Below are 21,225 nucleotides of genomic sequence, written 5' to 3' on the forward strand. Positions count from 1 at the left end.
GATTGAGTTGGTGGCTAGAGAACGGAGTTTGTGGCGGGGACCAAAGACGACTAACTTCAGTCTTCCCAATATTTAATTGATGCAAATTTCTGCTCATCCAATACTCGGCTCAGTTCAAAAAGGAGGTACGAAACACACCAAGCTAAATATAGACCAGCACGCCCATCATTGAGAGTGGGTAAGCTTCTAGGACCCATAATACAGAATAACATTAATATTCTCAACCTACTTGACCTCGTCCTCACCAATCTACCTGTCGCAGATGCATCTGTCCATGACAGTATTGGTAGCAGTGACAACCGCAGTCATTGTGGAGACGAAGTCCCATCTTCACAGTGAGGACACCCTCCATCGTGTTGTGTGGCACTACCACTAAATGGGATAGATTTGGAACAGATGTAGCAGCTCAAAACTGGGCATCCATGAGGCGCTGTGTGCCATCAGCAGCAGCAGAATTGTATTCCACCACAATCTGTAACCTCATGGCCTGGCACATCCCCCACTCTACCATTACCATCAAGCCAGGGGACAAACCCTGCTTCAATAAGGAGTGCAGAAGAGCATGCCAGGAGCAGCACCAGGTGTACCTAAAAATGAGGTGCCAACCTGGGAAAGCTGCAACATAGGACTACATGCATGCTAAAAAACGGAAGCAGCATGCTATAGACAGGGCTAAGTGATCCCACAATCAACGGATCAGATCAAAGCTCTTCAATCCTACCATATCCAGCCGTGAATGGTGGTGGACCATTAAATGACTAACGGGAGGAGGAGGCTCCATGAATGTCCCCATCCTCCATGATGGTGGAGCCCAGCATGTGACAAGGCTGAAACGTTTGCAACCATCTTCAGCCAGAAGTGCCGGGTGGATGATCCATATCGGCTTACTCCTGAGGTCCCCACAATCACCGAAGCCAGTCTTCAGCCAATTCGATTTGCTCCACGTGATATGAAGAAATGGCTGAGCGCATTGGTTACAAAGGCTATGGGCCCCGACAACATCCCGGCTATCGCGCTGAAGACTTGTGCTCCAGAACTAGCCGCACCTCTAGCCAAGCTGCTCCAGTACATCTACAACAGTGGCATCTATCCGACGATGTGGAAAACTGCCCAGGTATGTCCTGTCCACAAAAAGCAGGACAAGTCCAATCTGGCCAATCACCGCCCCATCAGTCTCCTCTCAATCATCACCAAAGTGATGGAAGATATCATCGACAGTGCTATCAAGCGGCATTTACTCACCAAGAACCTGCTCACGGATGCCCAGTTTGGGTTCCGCCAAGACCACTCTACTCCCGACCTCATTACAGCCTTGGTCCAAACATGGACAAAGGAGCCGAATTCCAGAGGTGAGAGTGACTGCTTTTGACATCAAGGCAGCATTTGACCGAGTGTGGCATTAAGGAGCCCTATTAAAACTGAAGTCAAAGGGAATTGGGGGAAAACACTGCACTGGCTGGAATCATACCTAGCACAAAGGAAGATGGTTGTGGTGGTTGAAGGTCAATCATCACAGCCCCAGGACATTGCTGCAGGAGTTTCTCAGGGCAGTGTCCTAGGCCCAACCATCTTCAACTGCTTCATCAATGACCTCCTCTCCAACATAAGGTCAGAAATGGGGATGTTCGCTGATGACTGCACGGTGTTCAGCGCCATTCACAACTCCAGAGATAATGAAGCAGTCCATGCCCGCATGCAACAAGACCTGGACGACGTTCAGGCTTAGGCTGATCTGTGGCGCGAATGTTACCTGCCACTTAAGTGCCAGGCAATGACTATCTCCAACAAGAGAGAGTCTAACCACCTCCCCATGACATTCAACGGTATTCCCATCACCGAATCCCCCACCATCAACATCTTGTGGACTCACCATTGACCAGAAACTTAACTGGAGCAGCCACATAAATACTGTGGCAGCAAGAGCAGGTCAGAGGCTAGGCATTCTGTGGCGAGTGTCTCACCTCCTGACCCCCCCCCCCCCCCCCCCCCCCCAAAAAGCCTTTCCACCATCTGCAAGGCACAAGTAAGGAGTGTGATGGAATACTCTCCACTTGCCTGGATGAGTGCAGCTCCAACAACACTCAAGCAGCTCGACACCATCCAGGACAAAGCATCCTGCTTGATTGGCACCCCATCCACCACCTTAAACCTCAGCAGCACCTCCCAAACACGCGACCTCTTCCACCTGGAAGGACAAGGGCAGCAGGTGCATGGGAAGACCACCACCGCCAAGTTCCCCTCCAAGTCACACACTATCCTGACTTAGAAGTATATCGCCGATCCTTCATCGTCGCTGGGTCAAAATCCTGGAACTCCCTCCCTAACAGCACTGTGGGAGTACCTTCACCACACGGACTGCAGCGGTTCAAGAAGGCGGCTCACCACCACCTTCTCGAGGGCAATTGGGGATGGGTAATAAATGCTGGCTTTGCCAGCGACACCCACATCCCATAAAAACTTTAAAAAAAAATTAAAAAAAATAATTTAGGAAGACGTGGGCGAATGAAGGACAGCCACTACACACTATATTGATAGAGACGCAATGGACATTATGTATATGGATTTTCAAAAAGAATTTTATAAGGTGCTTGTTTGTAAAATTAAGGCATGAGCAATGTTCCCTTTAAGCTGCGTGGCTGCGCAGCACTCTGGAGCTCCTGTGCAGCCAGTGAGACGGTTTTTAAATAGAAAAACCGCACATGTGCAGAATTTTGCATGAGCCCTGCAGCCCGCTAAAGGGGCCGCGTGGCCCAAAAATAATTAAAGGGGACATTGTGCGTGATATTAAAGGGAGTGTGGCAGCACTGATGGGAAGTTGGTTAAATGACATGAAGTAGTTGTGGTTAATGGCTGTTTTTCAAACTAGGGGGATGCCTGCCTGTTCATGGGATATGTGGAACATTCTTTGTTCCAGTCTTACTCAGGTCCCCTCCCTCACCTCTTTATCCGGTACATCAATGACTGTATTGGTGCCGTTTCCTGCTCTCGCCCTGAACTGGATAAGTTCATTCACTTTACTTCCAATTTCCACCCTGCCCTCACCTTCACATGGTCCATCTCCGACTCTTCCCTTCCCTGCCTTGACTTCTCCATTTTCATTTCTGGCAATCGGCTTTCAACAAACATCCACTACAAGCCCACCGACTCCCACAGCTACCTGGACTACACTTCCTCCCACCCCGCTCCCTGTAAGGACTCTATTCCATTCTCCCAGTTTCTCCGTCTCCGCCGCGTCTGTTCTGACGATGCCACCTTCCATACTAGTGCTTCTGACATGTCTTCCTTTTTCCTCAACCGAGGATTCCCCTCTACCGTGGTTGACATGGCCCTTGACCGTGTCCGTTCTATTTCCCGCACTTCTGCTCTCACCCCTGCCCCTCCCTCCCAGAACCACGATAGGGTTCCCCTTGTCCTCACCTTTCACCCCCCCCCAGCCTCCACATTCAACGGATCATCCTCCGCCATTTCCGCCACCTCCAACGTGATCCCACCACCAAACACATCTTCCCCACGCCTCCCCTTTCAGCATTCTGAAGGGACTGCTCCCTCCGCGACACCCTGGTCCACTCCTCAATCACCCCCAACACAGGAGATGCAACACATGCCCTTTTACCTCCTCCCTTCCCACTGTCCAGGGCCCCAAACACCCCTTCCAGGTGAAACAACGATTTACTTGTACTTCTTGCAATTTAATATACTGTATTCGCTGCTCACGATGCGGTCTCCTCTACATTGGGGAGACCAAATGCAGATTGGGTGACCGCTTTGCAGAACACCTCCGTTCAGTCTGTACGGGTGACCCTGAGCTTCCGGTCGCCTGTCACTTTAATTCACCGCTTCACTCCCACTCTGATCTCTCTGTCCTCGGGCTATTGCATTGTTCCAATGAAGCTCAACGTAAGCTCGAGGAACAGCACCTCATCTTTCGATTGGGCACTTTGCAGCCTGCCGGACTCAACATTGAGTTCAACAATTTCAGATCATTATCCCTGCCCTTATTGTTCATGCAGTATGATTTTTGCCATTCCCATTTGCAACATTTTATCTTTCCTGCCTCTTACAAAAATACAGGATATTCTTTCTACTCCTTCCTCCCCTCCTAACCGCCCCCCCCCCCCCCCCCCGTCTCTGCATCTGCTTAATATCTGTTACATCTCCAGCTTCTTCCAGTTCTGATGAAGGGTCCCAGACCTGAAACGTTAACTCTGTTTCTCGCTCCACGGATGCTGCCTGGCCTGCTGAGTATTACCAGCATTTTCTATTATTTTAGCTTTTCATGCTTCTATTTTTATAAAATCTGTGTATTTGTACATAATATCAAAATTTGCAGACAACACAAGCAGCTTCAGGAGAGCATTGGTAAGTTAGTGGATTTGGCAGAAAGATGTCAAGTGAAATGTGTAGTGATACATTTTGGGAGAATGAATAGGATGTATGCTGAATGATAAAACTTGAAAGGATTAGAGCAGCACCAACTTGGGGCTCAGACCTTCAATTCTTTGTGGGAGAACAAGTTGATTGTGATTTTATAAAAACCGATCATCTGGGATAATAGGTTTTATAAATAGGGCCTGAGAAACCAGCGTTCCTCCACTGGTTGGTAAATCATTAACGAGAGCGCATAGAAGAAAAACTTGGTTGAGCAGATCAAATGGACTTGGATCACAACTCTCATTGGCAAGAGAATGGAGTGTCCACGATAGAGTGGGTTAATTAATGGAAGTGCTGGTGGGCCGGATTGTTCCATATTTTGTTTGTGTGTTATCCGTTGACGGGCTAGGCCATTTCAGAGGGCAGTTAAGAGTGAACCACATTGCTGATAAGTCTGGAGTCACATATTCTGCCAGATCAGATAAGGACGGCAGATTTCCCTAAAGAACCCAGATCGGTTTTTATGACAATCCGGTAGTTTCATTACTGATAATAGGTTTTTATTCCAGATTTATTTAATTAACTGAATTCCACAGTTGTCGTGGTAGGTTTTGAACTCCTGTCTCTGGATTACTAGTCCAGTAACATAACCATGATGCCACCGATCTTGAATGGTAGCACTCGTCTCTTAATTCTGTCCCACATCAGGATTTAAGGGACTGCTGAAATGTTGAATTTGCAGTCTTTTGCAGGCAGCATTAAACTCAAGTCCTGTCTGCTTGTCCTGTGGAAGTTGAAGTTCCCATTCTGTTTTTTAAAGAACAGGGAGTTTTTTCAGTGCCACCTCTAGGTCCAGAATGTTTAAGATTACAGCTTTCCTCCGACTGCTTCCCTGCCTTTTGAGTTGGAATTTGCACTCGAATGACTTGAGAGCAGGGGTTCTCGACCTTTTTGCTTCCAAGGGCTGCCCCCTCCCCCCCCCCCCCCCCCCCCCCAATAACACAAAACAAGTATTTTTTTATGTATAAAAAATAGTTGTTGGTGCTAAACAGCTCTGTTGCACCTTACGTTAAGAAGAATTTAAGTAGTCCTTGATTTTCATAAGCAAAATACTGTGGATGCTGTAAATCTTGATTTAAAAAATATAAAATGCTAGTTAGGCAGCAGCATCTGTGGAGAGAAAAACAGTTAATGTTTCAGGTCGGTGATTTTCATCAGAACAGTTGTCTGAATTTTCTGTTTCCATCCTAAATTTCCATTGGCCCAGAAATTTGGGTCGGGGGCTTCCGCAAGCCCCCGACCAGCACTTACCTTGCGCGCCGACCGTTGTGCTGTGGGCCCCCGTGGAATTGTGATCTTGGGCCTCCTCCAGCTGCCGGCTCGCAGTGCTTGGTATCCCAGGGGCGCAGTTAGTTCGATGTGTCCCCTGGGATCATGTGGGCCATGGGGAGCCAATCGGAGCAGGGAATGCTTCATTCATAAGTTTGACAGGAAGGGCTATCAAACTTAAATACTATAAGCCCCAAAACATCAGTAAATCTTCAAATAAATAAAAAAAAAATCACATTTTTTAAATTAACTATAAAAATTACATGAAATAACTATTTTAAACAATTTAAATTTTTGAAAAAAATAATTTTATTTTCTAACGGGGCTAAAAATAAATTTACCTTTCTTTAAAGTATTTAAAAATAATAAACCTGTGGAAAAATGTTTTAATGAATTCACCACTTAGCTTGTAAAAAGCAGGCCTTGCGACTGCTTTTCATATGTGTAACTTCTGGAGACTTACCCTCCTGGGAAAACCTGCCCAAAAAAAAAACGTAAGTTCGATGTGCACGTGCAGCCTCTCCTGCGCACGCGTTCGACCTCTGAACCCCTACTTTCAGGGGAATGGAAGTTCCGGTTTGCAGTGCATGCAGGAAACCGGCGCTTCCACTGGGCCTACGGGTGAGTACCCTGTGCGTACTCGCCCGTGGAGACACGAATTTCTGGACCATTATGTACCCATATGCTGACCAAGGTCTGCTCCACCCTATCAACCATTTGCTTAACAGGAAATGAACCAAGAGCAACAAGCGCAGTGCTCACTACAAGCTTGTTTTGTGCATACTCGGTCGGACTGGACTGAAATTCCAGGTCCACATACTCCGTTTCGGAAACAGAACTTCCCTCTTATTTCAATATACCAAACCTCCAACACGGCGGTGAAAGCCAGCGACTTGAATTAACAGCATCAGCAATGGCGGAGGCGGATGGCACGTGAGAAATGGAGAAGTAAACGGCCCTGAACGACTACCCACCTGATCTCATTGTCATAAATCCTTCAGCGTCAAAGGCAGCCCCTCTCTTTCCTCCTCCCCAACCCTTTCACAAATAGCCAGTGGTATCTGAACCGACAGCACCCAGATGAGACGCATCTGTCCGTCAGAGAAGCACATAGCCATGAATATAAAGTTCCAAGTCTGAGGTAATTTTCTCACATGTTTGTTTCACCTCCATTTTGTGCGCACCATTCCCGTGCCTTACTCAACTATTTTTACAACTTTTTGTTCTTTTGCCTTTTTGTTACCTCCTTCAAGCAAGCAACTGTATTGGTGGTCGATGTATTAACTGCTCCTCTGCGACAAGCTGACTTCTGCCCTGCTGTTTAGTCGTATGAAGTGGTTCATTTATCTTCGGGTTCTGATGAAAGCTCAACAGCCGAAGCATTAATCTGACTTTTTCTTTTCACGCGGGAAATGCATCATCTGATTTTATTTTTTTGACTCTGATCCGTTGAACTTCCCCTCCCCTCTGCACTTGGTTCAGTCCGAGAAACTGCTTTTATATTGGTTCCTTGTCATTTTAGTTGCTGCCGGCTCCTGAGTCTTGTGCAACTGGAAGGTAAACATGCTGGATCCGCCAAGACCGGTATTTGAAAAAAAATTAAACTGGGTCTTCCCAATAGCTGGCCTTAGTGTCTCAGTGGCTGGCCTTAAGTGGATCTGGCAAGCTAACTGAGGGTTGCCACCAGCTCCAAGAGAACCATACATCAGGAGCCAGCAAGAAAGCAACATAAGAGCAGCTATCGAAGGAACTTGTTTATTTCCCGATACCTCAATGGAAGGATCCAAGTCAGTACATTAGGCAATGGTTTTGTATTCTAAATGCCAACGGCCCTGTCGTGTATTACCAACAACTTCCGTTTTATTAATTTCCACCATTTACAGTTTTCTTCCCCCTAGTCAGCAGATCTCCCTCTGCTAGTGGCGTCGTTAATTAGAGTGTGCACCGAAGTGGCTTCATTGCAGCAGGGTTGAAAGGAAGGCTTGCACTACCTTGGCCCACGCAAAGGGACTTGTCTAACCATACAAATGGTGTTCAACAGGAAGAACAAGCATTTACTGCGCATGCACTGTCTTGGTGTCGCTGAGACTATTCCACTTTCTCAATATACAGGGAAGACTACTGATATTTATGCTATAAACATCAGTAGTCTCCCTTTTTTATATTGATGGGACAAACCAACTGGTGGACCCCTTGAAATTTTCTCATAGATCCTGGTTGAGAACCACCTCTGGAGCATCAATATGTGGTGATGGTTTTTTTAATATTCCTTCATGGGATATGGGCATCGCTGGCAAGGCCAGCATTTATTGCCCATCCCTAATTGCTCCTGAGAAGGTGGTGGTGATGCACAATGTCTTCTGTGACTGATGGTCGTTGCATGTAATTACTTGTCACTTCATTTGACCACCTTGATTTAAATTTGTTATTTTAGTTACTGTTTTAAAAAAAAATTAGTTTGGATGGACCAATCCCTTTCTGAAAAATTTAGTGGTGGTGCCCTTTGGGATGCTTGGAGGTCATGAAATGTGCTATATAAATGCAGGTTCTTTCTTTTTACTAGGTATCTTTCTCAAGAAGGAATTGAAGCTTGTACCAGTTCTTCCCCTAAACTTGATGTAAAGGATATTATCCGCATTGCACTAAATGTAAGTGACTTAAAGGATGATTCTGTTGATATTTACTTGTTTCATCATATTGTGGGATTGATGTGATAGTTTTTGTCAACTTTTGTTTCAACTGTGCTTTTGTGTTGCTGTATACAACATTAACCACATGCTTTCACTTAAATTCTTAACTTCAATTTTATTTGTTTTATGTCCCATATAGTTTAATGATAAGTATATTATACCATGCCACATTTTTTCTTCGGAGAATACTTGACTGCAGCAAGTTGTTGATTGCAGTTTGCTGGTACATTTTAAGACATGAACTAGAACAGTATGAGAGGCTAATTTAGACTGCAGAAATAAGAATTAGCGATTTTTTTTTTTTTTTTTTTTTTTTTTTTTTTTTTTTTCCCTGTTCTTATCCAGTTGACCCAGCAAATCCTTCTCCCTTTTCTGACCAGACATGTTTATTTTAAAATTGGGTGCACCTGCTGATCCTTCGATATTTTCAATGCTAAAGGTATGTTACGTGACACAAATTGGCTGCTACTTTTTAGTGAGCGGATATCACATTTTTTGTCATTTAATGTTTTAATTAAAGGCCTCAGCCTCTCCCAAAATCCCGGGCTTTGACACAATATTTTTACCTCCACAGTTTAGAGAGCTTTCAGTCACATATATGCATTCTGAGAGTTTTCCAGCATGTAATCTGTGCATCAACAGGAATTGAAGACTTTATCCACTTATCCTTTGAGGATTTGAGAGTTTCTTTGTAACTGAAGATTGAATTTTTAAAGTTTTTACTTTGCGCAAGTGATGAATTTTGTAGAAATATGTTATAATTGTGCTTTTTTGTGGTGAATGGCAGATAGAAAAACAGAGGCAGCACATGGGAACACTAACAGATGTAATTGTGGGCTCTTGGTTGGGAGACATTGAAGCCTACTCTTTTCATCTGAGGTAGGATCATAAGAACATGGAAATAAGATGGCAATTAGACCCCAGGCTACATACTGTGCCAAATAGTGTCCCAAGTTCCAGAATGTTTTAATAGCGAGTTATTTTTTTTAGTGCTGGAATAAATTTCCATTCTGTCTATCCTGAAGTAGGCCATAGTAGTCCTGACTGTAAAACCAAGACCAGTGCCTAAAGCTATTATTTGTTTTTCATTCATAGAATCTGGAAAGTAAGTGGGTTTGTCTCTAGCGGCTTGCAAAATGGCTAATGGTGTGTGTGTTTCTTAGCATTACTTGGCAGGAATAAAACACACAGCAGTTATTTGACTTGAGTCAGTGCCCTCTGGCTAGCTACTTAGAGAATAATTGGGAACTGAGTGGAATGGGATTGTGTTTGAACCTGTGACTTTCCACTCGGTAGCTTTGGGTTAATGTACAGTATGACTATGGTGCCTAGTTAAGTATGTTGTAAATTTTCTTGCCATGTTACATTTACCAAAATACAGTATTTTTGTTTCTTGAAAAAATTGCTACCATTTAAGAGTCATGCCCTTTGTCGGGAGAGTCATATGTTTAAAACATCTTCAAGTAATGTTGATTTCATCGTCTTTCCCATGAGCAACGTGGGTTCTTCCAGGTGGTACGTGGAGGGTATTTTCCAGAACAACATACACCCAACTAATGTAGTTAAGTTTCACTCTTTCCCAATATTATTTGAGCAATGTTTGCATGTTGAGGTTTGCTGAGTCAAATTTTACTGAAAACTCGGACACCCCTGCCCTTAATGCTTTTAGGTCCATATTTGTCTATTTGGAAACTTTTTAATGTTCAAATAAAAAGAGGGAAAATAAAGGCAAGAAGTAGAGACTAAACAGTAAGAAGAAAATAAAGTCATAGTAGAAAGGGGATATTCAAGAGGTGTAGGACACAAAGCATGAAAAGAAAAAAAGTATCTGGAAATTACACAAATGGGAAAAAGAAGTAAAAAGGGTTGAGAGACTTGGAGCTAAAGTTCTTTGTTTAGGATTTCTTTTAATTTGGAATTAAAAATGAGAATTTTTAGCAACAGGAAAAAGCCATTAGAACAATAAGCCTGCCTCTCTCTTTTAGGGATTGATCACACCTCTTGTCATATCATTCAATCCTTCAGTTCTTTACAAATGCATCCAATTGTCTCTGAATCCATTTATAATGTCTGCTTCAGTGGCCTTTGATGGTAACTTATTTAACAGCTCTCTTGCCCTTTGGGTGGAAAAAGCTTTGCCTGACGAGCCGTACTTTTAACTTGTCTCCTGGTATTTGAACTCTTCACTAGTGCGAACCATTTCCTGGATCAGTTTTATCAGTTCCTTTCATAATCTTGAAAGCTTAAATTAAATCATTGAGGTCACCTCCAGCTTCCTTAACCTTGCCTTACAACTAACTTAAATATCTGATACTCAGGACCCTCTTTGCTCACCTCTTCAGACTCTCCGAGGCAAATAGATTTTTCGGCTCACCCAACGAATGAGATGATTTTTAGAATACTCCAAGTCCACTCTCGCTGTGGAGCCTCACTTGATGAGATTACAGGTTGGAGAATTGAGCAGAGACCATCATGCCCAGTTTGCAGCACTCTCAATTTTCCCATGATTTGTTTTAATGACCAGCAGGCAAGGAGCACTGAATTGGAGGCATTGACTGGTGCACCCTATTCTCTGATTTGTGCTCCCATCAAGTGTGGTTCAGTACTGGGACCAGAGCCTTGTGAAACTTTAGTAAATATTCTTTTTTTAAAGTATCACTGTATTGAGAAATTAAAACCCATTTTTTGAACGTGATGCAATAGCAGTTCTGACGAAGGGTCACAGACCTGAAACGTTAACTTTGTTTCTCTCTCCACGGATGCTGCCTGGCCTGCTGAGTGTTTATAGCATTTTCAGTTGTTCAGATTTCCAGCATCTGCAGTATTTTGCTATTGTGTGATGCAATACCTGTTGTGAACAATCTTGCTGAATTTCCAGAATTTCTTGTTAGCACGTCCCGAAGACAGCATTAAGTTATTCTCCATATGCAAATTATGATACTGGGCTACAAATGTAAAAAATATAGTCTTTGTTTCAGTGTGTACTGGTCTGACTTATTTAAATATTTTGTCCTCAGAGTGATTTAAGAGCCATTGGCAAGAAATTTCTTCCAAATGAAATCAATAGTGGACGTGTGGAGCAGGTAAGACTAAGAGTAGAATACTTACTTGGATGTGTATGCAACAGAGAGTGACTCATGCAGCTTTTTTTTACAAAACCAACCTTTTGTTTCCACAAACGCCGCCCCTGCCCCCCCCCACCCCCGTGGATAGCTTTTTTCTTGGTATGCTGAGATGTCTCAAATGATCCATTGGATGCATGTTGAAGAAAAGGTCTTGTGTCGAGCATTTGTTGAGTAATGGCTTTGTGTCGGCAACTTCTTACACGGTGTTCATATTGGGTGGGATATTAGTTGGGGTAGAGTAAGAAACCCACTGTATACCCACAAACATAGCCTCGGGTTATATAGGAATTGCTAGATGAAAAAAGACCACAGTCCATCTAGTTCACCTTCTACCATCTTGGTAGTCGCATGATGCAAAGATAATGGAGTTTTCAACATTCGGCAGGTTATTCAGCATTTAATTGTTTTTTGGTGTGTGTTTACATTCCAAACAAGTTGGAATGTGTTTGAGCCTCAATCTAAGAAGACATAGCATTTTAAGATTGTTTTTCATCTACCAAAGTTTAATATCTCCAGTGTGATGTTTGCTTGCACTAAGTACCAATTGTGCATTAAAACACATGTGCTATGAGAGATGTTAATTGAAAACTGTGGTCAAATTGAGGGGTTCTAACATGGAGATACTAGTTGCTGACTGGCGAGGCAAATAAGCCCAGGTTGCTGTTGCAGAATTAAACGTTATAGAAAGAAGTTGTCATAAATCTCAAAGCAAGTTGATTTTCCTCTTGCTGGTTATGGATTGGAAGAAAAATAAGCTGCTTTTCTTTTGTAAGCCACTAGTTTTTTTGCTCACCACCTGAAGCTCTTGATGGTTTGCTTGTGCATAGTTCCATGGGCACTTGTAGTATATGTCCTTGAAGATGAGGACTCGCTGGCTAAATGATGGAGGGGAGAGCAAGGGAGGAACCACGGCCAAGCTGGATTGCTCCCTCATTGAAACGCCATTTGCGCACTTTCAGCTGGATGGTAATGATAGAATGTGACTGTGGCAGAAATCAGCTACCTTGACACAGACCAAGACCAAGACTGGGACTATCCTGGTCTGTATTGCTCAGCTACTCATTGGATCAATTCTAGAAGTTTCAGTGGAACTTAAATGAACATGGGAATTGCTGGACAAAAAAAATCGAGGTGCATTTGGTTTGCCTTCTATCATCCTGATGGTGGCATAATCCAATAATAATGGAGTTGTTGACTAATCAGAACAATCAATCTCTATCAGGTACTGCTCCCCGATTATCAAAATCCACGACAAGGTCTTGGACAACATGGGCCACTTTCCATAACTCGGGAGCCTACTGTCAACAAGGGCAGACGTTGATGACTAAGTCCAGCACTGCCTTCAGTGTGCCAGTGCGGCCTTCGGTCGCCTGAGGAAGAGAGTGTTTGAAGACCAGGACCTCAGACCCGGCAATAAGCTCATGGTCTACAAAGTAGCAGTGATTCCCGCCCTCCTGTATGATTCAGAGACATGGATCATGTACAGCAGGCACCTCAAAGCACTGGAGAGGTACCACCAACGCTGCCTCCGCAAGATCCTGCAAATCCATTGGCAGGATAGGCGCACCAGTGTCAGTGTTCTCGTTCGGGCCAGCATTGAAGCTTTGACCATGCTCGAACAGCTCCGATGAATGGGTCACATCGTCCGCATGCCCGCTACGAGACTCCCAAAACAAACGCTCTACGCGGAGCTCCGACACTGCAAGAGAGCCCCAGGTGGGCAGAGGAAATGCTTCAAGGACACCCTCAAAGCCTCCTTGAAAAAGTGCAACATCCCCACTGACACCTGGGAATTCCTGGCCCTAGACCGCACAAAGTGGAGGAGAAGCATCCGGGAATGCGCCCAACACCTCGAGTCACTTCACCGGAAGCCAAGCGCAAGGAGCGCACGTCAACCCAAGCACCCGCCCCTTCAACCACCGTCTGCCCCACATGTGACAGAGACTTTAGGTCCTGCATTGGACTCATCAGTCACCTGAGAACTCATTTTTAATGTGGAAGCAAGTCATCTTTGAAGAAGAGTCCCTTGAACTATGTTACATAAGGTACACAATTGCCTGGATGAGTGTAGCTCCAAGAAGCTCGACACCATCCAGGACAAAGCAGCCTGCTCGATTGGCAGTCCCCCCACCACCGGCACACCGTAGCTGCGATGTGTACCATCTACAAGATGCACTGCAGCAACTCACCAAGGCTTTTTCAACAGCACCTCTCAAACTCATGACCTCTACCACCTAGAAGGACAAGGGCAGCAGGCGTATGGGAACACCATCAACTCCAAGTTTCCCCTCCAAGTCACACAGCACCCTGCCTTGGAAATATATCGGCGTTCCTTCATTGTCGCTGGGTCAAAATTCTGGAACGCCCTACCTAACTGCACTGTTGGGAGTACTTTCACCTCACGGCCTGCAGCGATTCAAGGCGGCGGCTCACCACCATCTTCTCGAGGGAAATTCGGGATGTGCAATAAATGCTGTACTTGCCAGCGATGCCTACATTCCATGAACAAATAATTAAAAAAAAATTGTTTATACTTGCAACTTTGGTTCAGCAGTCTCCAACTTGCATGTCAGAAGTCAATGGTTTCAAACCACGATTGGCACTGCAGGTGTGTGTTAACTCTTACCACTGTTGTTATAACATCAACTGCTATTGATGCTAACCGTTCAATCCTCCCATCACCAAAAGGGAGAAACATTTGCTTTCTAACATTTTTGATTGTCATTTATGTATCCATCAGGGTTTGTCACCTGGAACTTGCACACACATACCTGTCCCAATACTGTGTTGTCACTGGTGTGTTTTGGAATAGAAATTTTAAATTTTTTTTTACTGTGATGTTAGTATTTGTTGCTCTGCTTATGTTTTGTTTTCCCCACCTTCCCACCCCCCCCTCCAATCCCTGTCCCCTGATGGTTGAGTTTTATGCCTTTCTCACTAGAGGTTTGCAAAGATGCATTTTACAGTATCAATCAATGGATAGCCATTAGTGGAAGCTTGTGTAGCATTCCACTGGATTTTTTCCCCCCTCTACTTCCTAGTCTTTGGGTACCGAGGCTAACTAGTATTTCCATCACTGGGAGGACTTTTCTGGTCTCGACAGCTTAGTACTGCACTAGTCGTGTATTTATTTAATTGATGGAACCTTTTCCTACAATCATTCTGGTGGGTTAATAAATCCAGTGTATCGGTCATTGCATTATTTTATATGCATCTGTATTAGAAATACTGTAAAATAATTTGCATTAATATAGCATTTTATCTTGTCCCACAATGCTTCACATGTAGTGAAATACCTTTACTGTTGAGTATAGCAGTATCCCACAAAAAGTAATCTTTAACAAAATATTTTTCAAATATTTATCCTGTTCCCTTTTTAAAGGCTACAGTGGATTCTACTTCCACCAGTTTTTGGTAGGACATTCCATGTTCTAACAACCCTTTGTGTGTAGTTCCTTCCCGAGACCCGAAACCTTTCTGTTCTTTGTGATAAATTTATGCCCTCTAGTTACTGGGTCAATAACTAGTGGAAATAATTTCCCCAATTTACTTTAATCAAAATTTTTCATAATTTTAAACACAAATTATGAGTCTTGAACTAGGGGGCATATTCTCAGGATAAGGACTGAAATGAGGAGAAATGTCTTCACTCGGGGTTGTGAATCTTTGGAATTCTCTACCCCAGAGTGCTGTGGATTCTCAGTCGGTGAGTCTATTCAAGACTGAGATCAATAGATTTTTGGGCACTAAGGGAATCCAGGGATACGGAGATCGGGCGGGAAAATGGAGTTGAGGTTGTAGATCAGCCATGATCTTATTGAATGGCGGAGCAGGCTCGAGGGGCCGTATGGCCTATTCCTGCTCCTATTCCTTATGTTCTTATGACATCCATTAGATCGCCTCTTAACATTTGATCCATTGAAAAGACACCCAGTTTTCCTATTCACTCCTCATAACTAAAGCCTCTCATCTCTGGTATCATCTTAGTGAATCTTTTCTGCACCCTCTGCATGGCCTTTACATCTTTTTTAGTAAGGTACCCAAAACTGGACACACACATTCTAATTGCAGCCTAACCAATGATTTATCTCGGTTAATATCATCTCTTGACTTCCGTACACTGTAGGCCTATTTATGAAATCTAGGGTTCATATGCTTTATTTTTAAACAGCTTTATCAACTTACGATAGCAAAATACTGCAGATGCTGGAAATCCGAAATTACAACAGAAAATGCTGGAAAAACTCAGCAGGCCAGGCAACATCCGTGGAGAGAAATTAGAGCTGACGTTTTGGGTCAAAACCCTTTTTCAAAACTGGAAAGGAAATAAAATAGAACGAAGGCAGGGCTGCGATAGAACAAAAGAAGTAAAAGAGACATTAAGAGGTATTCAAAACCAGACGAGATGGTAATAGGACAAGTGGAGACAAAAGACAGCTGAGATTAGGTGTGAAGTGCACTGGCAGGATGAGACAGCTGTCATGTGGGAGAGAGGAAAAAAAAGGAAAGGGGCGGGGGGGGGGGGGGGGTGGGGGGGTGGTGTGAAGACCTAAATCCAAGGGGTGGAAAAAAATATAAATAAAAATGTAATAGGGGCCGAGGTTATGATCTGAAATTGTTGAACTCGATATTGAGTCCGGAAGGCTGCAAAGTGCTTAATCGGAAGATGAGGTGCTGTTCCTCGAGTTTACGTTGAGCTTCCGTGGAACAATGCAAGAGGCCAAGGGCGGTGAGGTCCGAGTGGGAATGGAGCGGTGAATTAAAATGACAGGCGACCGGAAGCTCGGGGTCACCCTTACAGCTTTATCAACTTGTTTTCCCATTTAAAAAAAAAAAAAAAAATTGTGTATCAGAACCTGTGTATTGGCTCCTGTACTCTTTAAAGTTGCAGTATTTTCAGCTACTTGCAGAACACCTGCTGAACTGCAAGATCCAGAAAGAAGCAGTAAATTTGTATTGAAAACCGAAAATGTTGGCAACTCTCAGCAGGTCAGGCAGTATCTGCGGAGAAAGAAACAGAATTAATGTTTTAGGTTGACGACACTTCATCAGAACAGTAAATTTGTATTGTTTTATAGCCACTGGAGGGTGCTATAATATGCAGTTTGCCCATATGTGTTTCGGCTTTTTCTTCCAACCACTGAAACATTCTGGACCGAATAGAAGAACATAATTGTGCGTGCGGAAAGGCCATTCAATTCGGCAATCACATTCTAATGTACTAGATTGTCAACCAGGCAGTGTTCACTGCTAACTCATAAATCTTAAATTTAAAGAGCCACTGTCCAGCATCAGCGTCCCATTTCAAATATTAAACTGTTGAGGGTCATGTGATGTACCATGCATGGCAGCACACTCGGTGTGTAAGTTCCATTTTTTCTTTACCCCCAAACTCAAAACTTAGTTCACTTGCTTACTAGAAAGCAAAACTATTCAGTTCAAGCCTCCTTAATTCACTTGTGCATGAATCTCAGCCCTGATGGTCAAGAATGGAGAGCAAAGCAGGACAAAAGCCAAACATTTATTTTTGCTACTCTGCATCGTTGGTAGTGTTCAAATCAAATAACACACCTGTATCCAGTCGGGTAGAGGATCACTGTGATAGTTTGGATGATGAGACTTTGAAGAGGATTGTCCTTTCAGGAGGGCAAGGAAATGTATTTCTTGGCTTGTGTACAAATCTTTAAAATAAAATACAGCCCAATTAGATACCCCAAAGATACAGCTATATGAAAAAGAGATGCAATGTTCTGCTGGTTACATGTGGGGCAGGTCTCTTTTTGTTGGTCAGGCTGTGATGAGATATGCTGGGGCAGATTTCTGTACTGCTGGTAAGTTCTCGCTACGTGTGGGGGCTGCATGTGGGGGCAAGTTTATATTGCTGGTCTAGGTGTAGGAAGCAGGTTTCTATACCAATTGTCAGGTGGTGACTAGGTGTGATGCATCTATCTCTATACCACTGGTCAGATTGTGGCTTGATGTGATGCGCAGGTCTTCAGACTGCTTGATAGATGGTAGGTATATTCAAAGAGCAGATCTCTACACTGGATAGGCTGTGGCTAGGTGTGCTGTGTAGCTCTCCATACTGCTGGTTGGATTGTGGTTGGCTGTGACAGACAGATTTCTATACTCTTCCATCTCCATAAGCAGAAGAGAAAAAAATTGGGAGTATACAAGATGAAGAGACTTCCAATCTGCTGCAGTTGGTACATTAATGACACTAGTTGGGGATATGGTACCTAACATTTATTGCCTGAACACGCATGTGTTCTGTATTGGTTTTAGTGATTAATGTTTCTTTATTCAGTTCCTATTACAGGAAGAATCTGTTACATGATATTTCAATGTTAAGGTGTCTTGCTTTCCTGATTGTGTGGTTGATGTGTGTAGATAGTTGATCTGTTGCTACTGGACAAAAAGCAAAAGTCTTTTTCTGTAACTCACTTTCTTTCCAGCTGTAATTCTGCATGTTTTCCTTTCTGTTTTCTGCTCTTTCTCTCTGAAGTCTGTCACAAACTTCCCCTCATTATCTCTGTATCTGTCCCATTTTTGCCTCTTTCTCATTACTTATTACTTGCTTTTTCAGTAACTCTGAACTTCGGTCTATCTCTGTGTTTCACACCATCTGTATGCATCTAGCAGATTTTCCTTTTACTGATTTACTGAAATTTTATCTTTTTAAAAGGTTGGGCTTGCAGCAAAAGGAGAGGGAAAATTTACCTAGTTGGATGAATGTGAGCTTGGTGGGGATATATTTCCTAGGAAGCAACTGGGCTCTTGAGTGGGAAGGCTGCAAGGTCCAAGGGTGATGTGATGTGAAGGTATGTGATTCACTTGGATTCCAAATGCTGAAGCAGAGTAGAAACACTGTGGCCACAAGGTCTGGAGGAGGGAGCAGTACATGCTCCACGCTCTTAAACTGGAGTGGTGAGTGGAGCCGGGCCTGACTCTGGATGGTGTTACTGCAGGCCAGCTATCTGTTCTTTGAGCAAAGGCTCAGTCAGTGTTGGGACTGGGAGATCAGCTGATTTCTCCAGTGATGATCCTATTTCTATGCTTTAATTTTTAGAAGCTGCAAGAGGAGGGTTTGGTTTACAAGCTGATCTGCCAATCCTGAAGATAAGAGATTGTGTCTGCTTGCTTAATTTTTGTTCTCGGTTGGCAACAGCACCACACTGTGTCCTTCACTTGAAGTCGGGAGATTGTCGGGGGCAGTGGTGTGGAAACTCGGGTATTTGGGCTGAAGTGAGCAAGGGAGTGGAACTGGAGTTAAAATGGAGATGATAGCATGGTTGGGAGTGGGCATTGCTGACCGTGATGGGTGGAGCAGAACTGGAGCAAGCAGAGGTCAAATTAGGTGGTTAAAATTCCTGAGTTGGAATTTGATGGAGGAAGGAACAGGGAACTATCATATGGGTTGAAATAGTTTTTTAAGATTAAATTAACAATTGATGCAATATTATTGTTGTACAAGTTAGTTCATTTCTGGTATTTTCTATTTCTATTTATTAATGATTTATAATGGCAATAAAGAGTCAATATACTGTTATTTCTATGATGCTTTTAGTTCTGAGATGTGATCAGTGTAAGACAGTGAAATTGAGGGTTGGTGTTGAATTCAGAACATATTCCTATATTTTTTAATGGTGATTTGTAGATTAATTTATTTTTTTGTGATTGTCAATTAATCTGTTAATATTCTGCAGCAACTGTGGTTGCATCCTGCCTACCAACATGCACTATAACGTTAGCAGTGAGGAAAAATGGTGATAGCTGAATTAATCTGTCTCCCCACAAACACCATAATGTACAGAAGTGGGAGAGATTACAAAGGTGTAATTTCATCTGAGGATTTGGATGACTGATGTAAAGTATTCAGACATCAACCTCTCCGTCATTGAACCTCTAAGGTTATTGCCTAATATGCTTTAAGAAACAAAAGGAGGCCTGAGTCATACGTCCTGCTGGATTGTCCACTTTGATTTGATGCTATACACGAGTTATAGACTTAACTGACAAAGTTGTTTCTTTTAAATTTTATACTATTCTCAGGAACATTTTATAAATTTCAACCTTCTTCAAAAACTTAAACTTGATGGACGTTTTCCATTGGTGCTATTGAGTTATAATTACTTAACAGATACAGAAAATCATGAAGAGTGTGAGTGAGCTATTAAATCTTTTACCTGAACACACGCAAATGCCCGAATTGCTGCTGCCCAATGCAATGTGTTCTTTGTGTGTGCAGCTCCATATGCATGTATATTTAAATATCTTCAGTTGCCTTTTCCCCTTCTTCAAAGTTAGTTTCTAACTGGGACAACAGGCAACTTGTGCCTTTGCTGCCGCCTCCGCTGATGCTGACTTGGCTTCAGGTGATGTGCGAGTGCGTACTGTCTTGAACTTGGGTTATTTTTTTCTCTCTCTTGTTCCCTTCAGCTTATCCAACTGGATTTAGGAAACATCACGGGGAATTTCTGTCATGACCCTGCATCCTTTGTTTCTTCCTGCTGAAAAGTATTACCGCATGAACAGTCTTGGGGTAGTGAAATGATCAAGTGCAATAATTTAAAAAAATGCGTAATTAGATTTTCACCAGACTTCAGCATCTTGAATCCCTGCACATCATCCATTCTTCTTTCATACTGTTGAAAACTTCTATGGAAAACTTAGACCATTCTATTTTGTGGATTTTTTTTGTAATCTTAGTAAAATGGATCTTCCAGTTTATAACAATTTTTCATATCTGTCATTAACCTTTCTATTCCTTTTCTCTTTTTTTTGCACCAGAGTAGCTTAGCTCTATTCTGAGAGGGAAGGCAGACAAGCAACCTGTGGTTTTCCAAAAAGCAGATACTGAACATATTCCAAGACAAGTTGGCAATCCAAAAATATAAATGGTCTAACAATGTGCCACTTTAGAGTGAATTTGTTGGGCTGTGCTGTTTTGAGGCCAGTTTTTCATTCATGAGTTGAAGAATTTCAGCAGCACAAAGAAAAGTGCTTTTTGCTTACTATTTTAAGATATATGAAATGTATCTTTTATGAAATGGCTTTTTTTAATGAGTGTGCAGCTTTTTTGAGAAATATTCAATGTTTGATGTTTTCCTTTGCTTGAAGATTAAAATCTGCTTTAATGGGTAATTGAGAATGTTTCCAGTGCTATTTAAGTTCACTTTTCTGTTGATGTGGCAAGCGAAAAGCTTTTATGTGAAATTTATTTTCTTTGAATCACAATCATTCTTGCATAACATTTTTATTTCTAGCTTGAAGGTCCATGTGTCTTACAACTACAGAAGATCAGGAACATATCTGCTCCAAAAGATCACGAGGAGTCTCAAGCTGCACCAAGAATGTTGCGTGTGCAATTGACAGACGGGAATGTGAATTGCATAGGAATAGAATTTAGTCATCTGTCTAAAATCAGGTGAATTTTGTAGTTCTAAAAAAGTTTTTTGTTTGTAATTGTATTCCATGAGGTTGATTTTTTTTTCTCAAAGATTTGGTATATGTGCATGTGGTGCCATCCAGACAGGGAAGTGTAGAATAAGGAATGTTGCATTTTCTTCTGTTTCTGAACAGTAAATGTCAATACATAGTTCAGTTTTCTGCTGTAGTTATCATCTAAATCTGTTCTGAGCTGCCCTGGAATATTTGTTCCTAACTGTTGACTGTGCTGTTTGACTGGATAGCAGGACAGTCTTGTCTGT

The 21,225-nt window shown here is 42.8% G+C and overlaps 1 protein-coding gene across 2 annotated transcripts in view; it reads left to right on the plus strand.

The window, feature by feature from the left end:
- tdrd3 (tudor domain containing 3) overlaps positions 1-21,225 on the plus strand; it is a 113,355-nt gene that overhangs the window by 3,927 nt on the left and 88,203 nt on the right. The window contains exons 1-4 of one of the 2 annotated variants that reach the window (XM_085998661.1): positions 8,276-8,348; positions 9,178-9,269; positions 11,408-11,473; positions 20,782-20,942. In XM_085998661.1, coding sequence (XP_085854787.1) covers positions 20,869-20,942 — 74 coding nt within the window. In that variant the 5' untranslated portion in view covers positions 8,276-8,348; positions 9,178-9,269; positions 11,408-11,473; positions 20,782-20,868. Of the gene's footprint in view, positions 1-8,263; positions 8,349-9,177; positions 9,270-11,407; positions 11,474-20,781; positions 20,943-21,225 lie in introns of those variants that run through there. The other variant, XM_085998660.1, reaches the window with a different exon arrangement.

The sequence above is a fragment of the Somniosus microcephalus genome, chromosome 10, assembly GCF_052327205.1.
Source record: "Somniosus microcephalus isolate GS21.2 chromosome 10, FLI_Smic_1.0, whole genome shotgun sequence".
NCBI lineage: Eukaryota > Metazoa > Chordata > Chondrichthyes > Squaliformes > Somniosidae > Somniosus > Somniosus microcephalus.